General features: G+C 36.0%; 1 protein-coding gene across 2 annotated transcripts in view; it reads right to left on the reverse strand.

Annotated features, from left to right (window-relative positions):
* Nucleotides 1-11,682, reverse strand: part of FIGN (fidgetin, microtubule severing factor) — a 129,741-nt gene extending 118,059 nt beyond the window's left edge. For both annotated transcript variants that reach the window (XM_043487692.1, XM_043487690.1), the window contains exons 1-2: nt 11,512-11,682; nt 10,568-10,737 (exon numbers count right to left, since the gene is read on the reverse strand). In XM_043487692.1, the coding sequence (XP_043343627.1) occupies nt 10,568-10,592 (25 nt within the window). In that variant the 5' untranslated portion in view covers nt 10,593-10,737; nt 11,512-11,682. The remainder of the gene's footprint in view (nt 1-10,567; nt 10,738-11,511) is intronic.
* Between the last annotated feature and the right edge of the window lie 520 nt (nt 11,683-12,202).

Genomic DNA, 12,202 nt, shown 5'->3' on the forward strand with positions numbered 1-12,202 from the left:
ATCATTTTCACTTTTCAGAGGTACTCTTACAATGTTCTTAAGATTCTTCATAGACTGTTGTTGAACTTTAGTCAGAGAGTGAACTACCTCTAGTATGAACCATTAGTACATTCATTCTAAGTAGATCTATTTTTATGACTTCAAACTGGGAAAAATGAAATTTTTAAAATTAAAACTTAAAACAAGACATTTAAGAGCTCATGCAATATATAAATATTTGGTTCAGAGAAGTGATTCTCAATCCTAACTTTACACTAGAATCACTGGAGTAGAAAAAGAAAAAGAAATTGGTCATCCCCCTGAATTCCCATTTAACTGGTCTGAGATGGGGCTTTGGCAAGTTTTGTTTGTTTTGCTTTTGGTCATTAACATACAGCTAGTATTTACAGGGTAGATATAAAACTTATCCTTAAACTTTGCTCACATCAAATTAAATCATAGTTATCTACTTTAATGATTTGAACTCCTATAATGAAAATAAATGCATTATTTCCCAAAAGAAGACAAAAAAAGATATATCCCAATCCTGAGTAGATTTTCTTCTATAACTTCATTTGAGGTATAACCTAATTGAGTATATGAAGGAGAAAAAGGAACCTAAGAGTAATATGAACCATCTTTAAAGGCATGTGTACTTTTTACACTTTTTTCAAATTCAAAGAAAGAAAAAGGGGGACAGTTCTTTTAATTTGGGTGATTATAAATCATGTATATCCAAGATTTGATACAGAACCTGCCATTTTAAAAAAGGAGAATATAATTTGTTTAGATTATAATGCTGTGTGCTAATTAATGTGCTAACTCCTAATAAATAATGCTTTCTCATAATTATATCAGATTTGATTTTTTTTTAATTGCCAACATCACTTTTAACAACAGCCACATGAAAACAGTCCTTATCCTTAGCTTCCTTAACAACTTCCCTAATTTCTTTTGCCTTTGGCTATTTCCTCATTTCTACAAGTGGTCTTTCACTCTGTCCACATCAAAAAATGCTGCCACACTTTACTCCTAGTACACAGCCCAATACCTTCTTAATTAATTCAAGCTACCTCCTCATGATCTAAATATCATATTCCAGTGGCTCAAGTGAAATTTGATTTTCCAGATGATCAGGTAATAAACAGCCCTACAGAGAAATACTTAAAAAAAGAAAGACAGAAAAGGCCTCAGCCTTTCAAAACACAGGTATGGGTAAGAATGAATTCCAGGAGCAGGAGGACGGATGAGATAGTAAGGTTTCTGTTGAGTTTGCAAATAGCAAAACAGAAAATCCACTCCCCCACTGGCCCCAAGCATAAGGACATCTGCAAAACTGGCTATTAGAATTTATAGAAAAATATTTTTAAAATATGAATTTAGGTACATATGTGCGTTACAACTGTATATCATCAATACCTCCTAGATTGTAGTTAGTAGTAATGGCATTTTGATATTGTAGATTTCAAGGAAATGGAATTATATTAGGGTAAAACGGGATTTTTGCTCATCATTATAAACAAATCTATACCACAGGTTGTGCTATTCTCATTGGGTATTTTTAAAAATAAACAATACAAAATAGTTTCCTGTAAGGTCTTTTTACTTTGATGCTAAAACAGCATAAAATAAGACACAAATCAGAAACAAACAAGCAAGCGATAATGCATTGTATTTACTCATTACCAAGAGAACATAGCATAACAAAGAACTTCCAATAGTAGATTCTTTTCCTAATAATTTTATTTCTTAAATATTATTGATAGACATCTCACCCATAGTAGGAAAAAACAAAACAAAAGCATACAACAAAGTAAGCACAAACAAAAATCCATAAATCCCAAAAGGGATTTGCATAGAGGTGGATTTGTTTTTCTTTCTAGAGAGACACTACTCAGCCTAAATATCTATTTCTGAAAAACATTTAGTCCTACTATCTTACAATCCATACGTAAATTAGTTGATTAGCATCCTCAGAGTTACATAAAACATATTTTTCTAATTAGGGAATACATCATATACTTAGTACATTTAAAATCTTCCCATAGAAAGAACAAGCACTGTTCATATAGGCATACAAAATTCCTTCTAGTTTGTCAGACAAGGACTCAGGCCATTTGGGATCCCAGTGCCTACCTGTGGGTCGTATTAACGTTCCCCTCAAAAATGCTGCCTAATTGTCTGAATAATTCAAGTGAAAATCTCTCTGTAAAGAACTTTATACCAACACTATAGGAGCAGGATGCCACAGCAAGGGGGTGTGGGGGATTAGATCCACATCTTTTATACGTTGGGCCTAAAATTGACTCCAGATTTGTGACTCATGAACGGAAAGTCAGTTTTAATACAGATGTGCTCTAAAAAGTAAAAATGGCTATTATTCTTAACAAGTTACATATTGAGTATTATTCTTTAAAAATGACTCATAAAATATCTTTTTAAGTACTTAAAGTCATGATTATGTTCTACTCTTTTACCTCTGCTTGAATGTAATTTTTCATTTTCCAGGAAAGGATACACTTTCCAACTAACCCCGTTAACCTAATTACTCATAAAGAAATACCAAAAGCATTTCTCTGACATCAGTACCTTCACAAAGAAATGGATCTGCACACATTCACAAGAGCATCTTCCATTTAGATAATCAAAACTGTAATTTTTACTGAAAAGATTCTTTTAGATTCATGTAATTTCTGGTAGTAAAATTTATCACAAGCACTCAAAGTGTGCAAATAGGAAGGCTGTCCTATCCATATACTTATTTCTTCATATATTTAAATTCAAAAGTATTACCTGCTAAGCTTTAAAGACTAATAGGACTCTGTTTATTTAATGGCATTTGTCTGATCTTAAATGGGTATTGTAATGAAAATGCCTTCAATATTAAAGAAACCTTTTATCCTACTCAGAATAATTATCTTGTAAAATTAAAATCAGTGAATCATAGCTAATTAAGATTTATAATTTAGCATCATTCAGGTATATGATCTAAGAGAAAGAGTTTATAATCTTAACTCCAATTTGAAATGGAAAGGAAGAAGTGACTAGAAAGGAAATAAACAGCTATTTTTGGCATAAGAATGCACTAATATTGCCACATATTTACCCAGATTCCTAGTTTAACCTATTTTAAAGCTAAACATTTAACATGAATACACAATATACTAAAGGATAGGACTAAGGTGGGAAAAGAAGGTTCCCAAATTAAATTACACTACAGATTTTGTAGATAGGTTATTCAACACAGAATATATGCATTCTGATTCACTACTTATTTAAAAAATTCAGGTTTACAATGCCTCTAATGCAAGATTCCTAAACTGTGGGGTGACTTTATAATTAAATGGGACACTGTTGTAATAGCTATTTCCAAGCCTCTTTCCATTAAAGTACATGTCAACTGAGAGAGTATGCCTTGTTATTACACAGGGCAAAGATTTTTCCTTCTAGAAGGTCTCACATATAGTATTTCTCTCCACCAAGTCTAACAAGGCATTCAAAATAAGTTCAGTTTTTTTCTTTCTTCAGAAATACCTTTAAAGCCCTCCTCCCCACCCCACAACCAGTCTTGGATTACATAAAAGAATAGTTACTTTTCTGAGCTCTTTGATATTTTTCTTCCTGGCAGAGGCATCTGATGTGGGAAATATCTTTTGAAAATAAATGGTGCAACTTCAAGTGCACTCAGATCCATTACTTGCTGGACATTCCACCGTATCTGAAAAAGCCGGTTGACTTCAAAATTTAGTTTTAGGGATCTCGATATGAGGCTTGATCTCATTGAGAAGTATCTTGGGAAGCAACAATATAAACGTTTAATCTACTCATCAACTTAAGACTGTTCAAACCAATGGGGAAAGGAGTCAAAGATGGTGACTACATTTTTCAGGGGGAAGGGGACTGCTCCTGTTTAAGTTCAAAAATGAAGTTCACAATTTCAATATAACATCCTGCAAAGTTAATATCACTACATGAAAGAGTTACTTTTCATCTTTAACACAATTTTAACATATGTCACCACATGTTTATACAGCTACAATACCACTTCCTAATGTCAAAACATCAGTATTGCTGCTACTATAACAAGGTAATTATTTTTATGTTTGCCCCTTTTCCCTTACTTAATAAGCTGTGCTTTTATTTCTCAATGGTCAGAATTTTCTATATTTTTAGATAATTTAGAATTCTACATTAAAAATATTTATTTCACTTGTGCTTGAAACTTGGGTGGGGTCGCGGTGGTACAAAGCAACAGAGAAACTCACATGCTCTTATTTCAAATCTTACTGAAATCCTCCCACCCTAAACATTCCGTGCCTGGGGAATACATATTTTAGTGTGTACCTGTCTGCAGACAATTACAAAACAGGACTGCTTTTAAGAATATCTGCACAAAAATTCCAGTGATATATGGGAACACATCAGGCAAAAGGCAACATAAGATAAGGGCAAATATTTCAGTCACCATTCCATGTATAGAAAGAGCAGAAGATACCTAGTGGTCCATTTTCCCATCAAGGCTCTTAACAACCACTAGCATTTAGGCAGGGGCACGTGCAATCACTGTGGACTGGTCAGTCGCCATGCAGGAAACCCAGTGACTTCCACAAAGTTTGTGGGTAATGAAGGCAGGGCCTGCTTCATTGACCTGTGACCTGGCTAGGCCCACAGGTTCCCCACACAGAAGGGCTCTGCACTTGGTTTAATGTTCTGCTGTTGCTGTCTTGAATTCTTAATAATTTTTGAACAAGGTGCCCCCCATTTCAATTTTGTACCAAGCCAAGAAATTATGTAGCCAGCCTGAGGTGAAGGTGACAATGTGTGTTGACGGTAAGGATAATAAATCAGAAGAATTGCAAAAAGTTTACAGCAACACCTAGAAACCCCCGACTTTACATTATACTGCTTTAAAATTATTATTTTGAATGTTACTGTTTCCATGAATAACATTTCCTAAAACCAAAGCATGAAAGGAGAGGTCACTCATTCTCAGATGAGTTTACTGTCCTAAGTATATGGCATTTAATCGATTGTCAGTTGCTTAAAAAGCATTAAATTGACATGAGGTAAATATTAGATGGGGGGGCACAAATATTAGATTTTTGGTGGATAAAGTAAAATTCAGTTTCTGCTCTCCTGCCAGCAATATATTCACAAGTTGCATATATAAACTGCTAGCAGAAATGTAAGTTCATAAGTGAGGAACTGAGTAAAAGATATTCTCAACAATAAGATACTGGGGAAAAGAAAACATTTTATAAGTATTTTACATGATGTATTCTACGATAAGAAAATACATTCTGTAAGTTATGCATCACTAGTAACTCACATGAAAATGAGAACAAAATCCTAACAGGAAGCAAACTTTCCAATCTTACCTAAAAAAAAAATACTTTCTAAGAAAGATTTCCAAACATAAAAGTTACAAATACTTAAGCCAGGTTGCAGGATAAAAAAAGTTTATCCTTGGATCTTCATATAATAAATCATGCATTTCTACTTTCAAGATGTATCCGTTTCAAAAATGATTGGAAGCAGTAATGCTGTAAATGCTTTGTGAAAGTCACAGTAGCTCAAGTACAAGCAACCTCATCCATTTATACATATATTCCACACAAATACATCTGCATTAAAATTCTCCTTTGAATTCACTGCTTCTAATGTACTCTGAAACCACAGCCCACCATATGCAATGTGAAGCATAGTGTCAATATTCGAATAACAAGACAACAAGTAGATTTGCGGCATAAAGTACATAAATATTATTAACAGAAAGAGCCATATGATATCTCACGCTAGGATGGTTTCTGGTCACCTATCTTTTCTGCCGCCTCAGTCTCTTAACTAAGTCTGTCGTCAACAGGTACAGCGCTGGTGCATGTGCGGAGCTGAGGCAGAGCTCCTGAGGAGGCATCTGTGTTGCTGCCCTGAGGAAACTGCACACCCACCTGCTTTTGATTTGCTTCAGACTTATCAGTACAATTTATTTTTACCGTATTCTTACCTACCTTTTATTTCCACTATCTGCATTTCTTGTAGTACGTACAACTGCCACTTAAATGATAACATCAAAAATATCAAGAGGTTCAGTAATCAGCAATCATGTCAAAGCATCTAGGCTTGAAATTTCTACCATAATTTAAATGAGAAACTTGACAAAAATTCAAGTTTAGGGGAAAAGAATGAAGAAAATTATAAAACCCGACCATGAAAAGCACTTAGAGGCATTTATTGACAGTCTTTCAAAAAGTCTTTCATTTTCAGTAAGTTTTTAAAAAATTAGCTATAATCTGGTGTGTGTGAGAGAGAGAAAGAGTTAATTTAAAGGTGGAATAATTTTTGGACTTGAAGTCTTCCAAGTAGCATCTCAAAATAATTTCTAAGTTTAACTGATTTTAATAAAACAATAACTTTTATATGTCTCCAAAGAAGCAATTATATTAAGTTTTTTCACTGAAAGAAAACAATTACACTGTTTTCTGTGCCATTTGGTTATTCTAGTTTATCAGTGGCCAAAGATAAAAAAGCAAATATGCTGATCAATCACATCTTATCAATCAGGACTACAGGTCAGTATTTCACACAAATGTCTGCAGAACAATTTCTCCCCATCAAAAATTTACAAATCAATTTAAATTCCTGGTAATTAAAATGATTAGTTCTACAAAAATAAATATACTTTACAAAAGAAGTATGTGAAATTTGTATTCAAGAATATCAAAGGCAAAACAGCATACATTTTTAGCAAACTGAGGTTCTCGGAACAAATTAGAAAGTACAAAACATAAAAGCCTGCAATTGTTTCAAATACACCTAGCAATTCTGCTGATTTTGGACCATTAAAACTGATTACTTAATTAGGCAATCATTCAAGATATCCAAACACTCACAGACAAAAACAGCATAGCCGTCTTTCACCTTGAGATGAAAATGCTGAAAAATGTTGCAGACACTTAAACTTTCAGAATCTGTCTCCATGCATAAACTAAGCAAATCCTAAAATGTGATATTGCAAGACTCAGACAAAAAATAATATACTTGTAATTATATTACTCATCTATTTTTCAGGTGGCTAATATTTTAAACTATCTTAGAAACATCAAGTTATAATACAGACTGTCTCCAGATTCCTGGAAGTACTGTCCCCTTTCTCCCCCCGGTCATGCTCTTGTACTAACTAAAAGTAATTAACACAAATTTTGCTCTCTCGTATGCCTATCAGAAGTACCTGCCTCCAAAGTTCCTGCCTAACATGAATAAAAACAACAAAAAAGATGTTCTATGTATGGGGAAAAAAAGCACTGGGAAACTCAGTCGCAGCAGTCTTTAACAGAACTGTGGAAAAAAACCTCTATGTTTTCACTCAGAAGGTAGCAGAGACATTTTTAAGAATTTCACTGATTCAGTGCAGTCAGGAAAAATAAAAATATTCTGTTTCCAAAAGATGGTTCCTGAAATAATTCTCAAGAGCCCCGATAAACTGTCTTTTTAGGAGAAGAAAAAAGCAAGTCAACTCACACGTACAGCTTCCAAACAGAAGTCTTACCCTCTTCCAGGAAAACAACAATGAGATTTTTATTACCCTGCTATGATTCTTTCATTTCAGACATGATTAATTAGCAAGTATTACACTTCCCCAAACTCCCACCACAGTCTAGTTGTTGATAGACCCATATGAAATAGCAAATAGACACCAGCAGTAAAAGACAAGTATCCAAAAGTCTATTCCAAAGAAGGAACACTTCCATCATTACCTCCAAATATGAAACAGGCTGCTTTTAACAGCTTTCACTAAAAAAAAAATTTTTTTGAAAGTTGGTCATTTTTTCAATAATACCATTTAAAATTTGAATAATGCATGCAACATATTCAGTATTCAAAGATACATGGCATATTTAATCTGTTACCTACCTATATTTTTAATTTAAGCTGAAATTATGAAAGACTTGTGAGTCCTTGAAATTTATATTGCCAATGATCCACATGCACAGTTAATAAACAATAAAGATGATATGAGCAAGCATGTTTTGGGAAATGATTTTAATAGAAAAAAATTGTTTCTTTCTCCACTAAAAGCTAGTATGTCACACATGAAATGAAGATAGGAAATAGAAATAAGGACTAATAGAGAAGATGAAGGGAAGAGAGCCACTCTAAAACCTGAAAGCATGAAAACTCTAATTCTCTATATATTGTTCCACAACACTTTCAAAATAATTTTCCCTTTAAAACAATCACTTTCAAAATGTCCATATGAACCAAGAAGCCAGCCAAAACTGACTGTACTATAAATATGTACAATGGTCAATTTAAAAAGGCTGGGGTTTCCTTTTCAACCTTTTCAACTGTTACATCCAAAAAACTTCACACATAGTATAATACTAATAAATAGATCTTGTTGGTTCCAGGAAACATTTTTTTTTTTTAATCTATCCTGGTCAAAATATCCTTGCTTTTCTTCTGTTGTATTAAATTTAGGATCAAAAACATCAAAGCAGCTTCCACCTCGGACCTAACTTTTAGAGGATCAATGTGACAAGGCAGTCCCTGATAGATGTTTCTCTTGATAAACGACTTGTTCAAAAGAGACATTGTAGCTTTCATTTCCTGACCACAACACACTTTTAATTTGCAACAGCAGAGCTGCCAGAGTGTGAGGACTTGCCCACTTTCCAGCCTTTTAGGTTTGTAGCTCTGGCTCCTTTAGGCCACACATTTGAGACAAACAAAATCTAAAAATAATCAAAGTAATAGAATTACAAAATAGGAACCACTGATGCCACTCTATACATATGTACAAGTGTCTATAGATTACATATAAACTTTTCCTCCGCAGAATTCTAGTATATGATAACAAGCTTCCTGAATGAACATCACTTACACAACGGGCATTTAAACACACAGGGAAATAAATGATGTGACTATTATTTAATAGTAAGCAGAGACGGGGGCAATTTATACATTTAAATCTGCTGTTAAATGTCATGAATTATATGACTGCCTACCCCAATGTGTTTTTTACATATTACTGTAATAATTATTATTACTACTACCCAGAAATCACATTTAAGTATCAATACGGTGAACAGTCAAACCATCCAATTTCTGCTCTCAGCACATTGTCCGAGCTCCGATTTAAAATTTATAAATGTAATATCCTCCTCATCACAGGCAGCAGCCCAATCTGCTCTGAATATATATTACAGCTTTAACATCACAGAGGGAAATCGCCCATCTGGCAATCCCATTCGCTCCAACAGCTCCGGGGGAAAAAAGCTGTGCTCTTTCCTCCTTAAAACATTTCTCAGGGCAAATTATGTGCATCTAAAATAAACAGTCTTCTTATTGATCGCTTCAAAGTCAACAAGTTCCAAATGCAAAATTCAATCAAACCCTTCCTATCATGTAAGCGCGGTGTGTGTTTAGCTCAACAGTCACCAGAGTCCAACCAGAAGTGCCTGTCGCGCATCGGCTCTTGTAGTTCCTTTCCTTGAATTCACATTTGTGTTATGAGAGAGCAGTAACCACGGCCACATTACAGACCCCTGGCAGCTTTGCCCCACTGCTTTTTCTTTATTTCATACTCTCCCTTTCCTTCTTTCTCTCTTTTCAGGGTGAATGCATGGTGGTGGGGGTATATGTAACAAAAACAAAAAACAAAAAAATATTTTAAAGTGGACATACCCTTTGGTTGTGCAAAATACTTTTTAACATCTTTTTGTTGTTTCCTTCTAGTCTTAATTGAATATCACAAAGTATACACACGGTCATAAGAGCTACTGAAAAGACCCTCTCACTCCATTTATCTGACTTTTTTTTTTTTTGGTAAAGAAAGAGAGATTTCAAACAAAGTCAATTTCAGTGCCTGCTTATTTAATTCTGTCACAGGTTAAAAGTAAAAAGCGCTGACAGGCAGACAAGTGAATGGCAAGGAAAAAAATAAAAAATAAAATCCTACCACTATTCTTTAAATGGCAGTAAGGACTTTAAGCAATCAAAATACATTTTTTTATTTTCATGTAAAAGATATCCCTTCACTTACTCACTCTCCCCCAAAACACAACCACACTCAGAAGAACTGATTACTCTACAAAGTGCAATCATCGAGAAAGCAGAGTCAAACTGCATTAATAGATTGAGAAAAAAATTTTCATCCACTTCTGTGTGTGTACATATATATATATATATTCATTAGCAAGGAGTCTTTCCCCATACTCCCGCCCTCTCCCCTCTCCACCCAGCCCCCTCCCCAAAAAAACCCCATACTGAGTTTAACTAATTTACATACCATTTGACTTCAGCGGTTACATAGTGCATTACTAGTAACATGCAACTTTGGTATTACGCTAAAACTGATAAAGGTGGACTCCAGTCATTTATTAATCAAAAACTGAAACATACAAACAAGTGATAGCAAAAGCAAACAGGCATTTTAACATTAAAATATACATATATATATATATATATATATAAAGGAATTATATATCAACAGCTGCTCCCCAAGCAGAGTCTCCAATGGTTTTATCATACTATTTAATTTGTCTTTCCTATTTAGATGCAAAGGAAGTAAATTCCAAAACTGACATACCATAAACACTGGTGCTACTGATCATTTCTTGCTGGCAGCACAAAAAGCTGAATTGGATTTCTCACAAGCAGGAATTCCAAAGGTTGCTTTTCATTAAAGTCACTTTTCCTCTCAGCTATCAAATGTCACTGCCTTGAAACGTGGGCCCTTTCGTCAGGTATTCATTTAACCTACATGCATATAATTAAGGGGGAAAGCAACATCAACAAAAAGGGGATCTCAGATCACAGGAGAAGAAAGAAAGGAAAAAAAAGCACATGACCAGGAATGCAAGTCCATGTCAATTTCACTCACTCCCATTGAAACTAACAAGAGCTCCGGGGAGGACGGTAATAGGATCAGTGGATTGTATATACCATTAAATTATACATCTTTCTCTCCCGTTCCTTGCCAACAATACGCCCACCACGCTGTACCCCATCCAAGATGATGTGCTTACATTTTTCTGCAACCGATCTTCTGACATTTTCACGTTCCTCCAGTCACGAGATTGTAATTTAACCTTAACTTTTTGTGTGTGCAAGATTCTTATTTACACTTCTTATTTACTTAGAAGTTAGTTCCCGAAGAAAGTCTAGCCCCACCCTATGGCTCCGCTTTCTTATTTTTTATTTTTGAAGTAAAAAAGAGAGTAATAAGTAAGCCCTATATAGCGGAAAACGAAATTCTTGCAATCGCGAACTCTTAATCCCACACTATTGTTACAATGATTAAGCAGCAAAAATATGCATTCTAATGTTTCAGAGCTACTTTGTACAGAGAAATTAGACAGCAGGTTGGCGTACAGAATAGAAACGAGTGCAAATTAAATGTAATGTTTAAAGCACAACTCGAAGATCTCTTTTCATTACGGTCTTGAATGTATTTATATTCTTTAAAAATTAAACAAACAACCACAAAAACAAATTTAAACAGATGGTAGAAAACTACGAAGCTCCTCTTACCTGAACTCGCGGAGCGAAAACCCGATAGCTTAGCGTAGCATCGATCCGATGTGTTTGCTGATGAATGGAAGCTAGGGTTAAGTGAAGGTGCCTATGATTTGAAATCATTCCAAGTTTTTGAAGGGAAGACGGACTGCAGCCTCTGCCATGTTGGAATTTCAAACCCAAAACAGCTGCTTGGAAGGAGCCAGCATGCCAGAGGCTGGGCGCAGGCGCAGAGCGCCGCCGAGCCAAATTCAAATCACTTTCACACTAAGAGCCAAAGATCAGTTTTCAAAGGAGAGAGGGAGAAAAGAGACGGAGGCTGCCGTGAGGGAGAGGAGACGGGAGGCAGTGGCGAGAGGCGGGCAGTGGAGAGAGACGGGCAGCGGGAGGACCGAGAGGGAGAGGCGCTCGGAGCCCGCGGAGCTGGAGGGGGAGAAAGGGAGGCGGGAGGCGAGCGGAGAGCGAGCTAGAGACGCGCCAGAGATTCATGGGCAGGGAGGGCTCAATGGCCGCGCCGCGCTGGCCGGCCGGCCGCTCGGGTCATGTTACACGGCCGGGGCCGCGGCGGCCGCCCAGCCTCGCCGACGCGCTCGCGCCGCCCGGAGGGGGCCCGGAGGTCATGATTACGCGCGCGGGGACCCGGAGCTCTGCCTGCCCGCACTCTCGGGCGGCCCAGCCTGGGGAGAGGGGAGCGGTACCTCCGGAG

This window comes from Cervus canadensis, chromosome 15, assembly GCF_019320065.1.
Source record: "Cervus canadensis isolate Bull #8, Minnesota chromosome 15, ASM1932006v1, whole genome shotgun sequence".
NCBI lineage: Eukaryota > Metazoa > Chordata > Mammalia > Artiodactyla > Cervidae > Cervus > Cervus canadensis.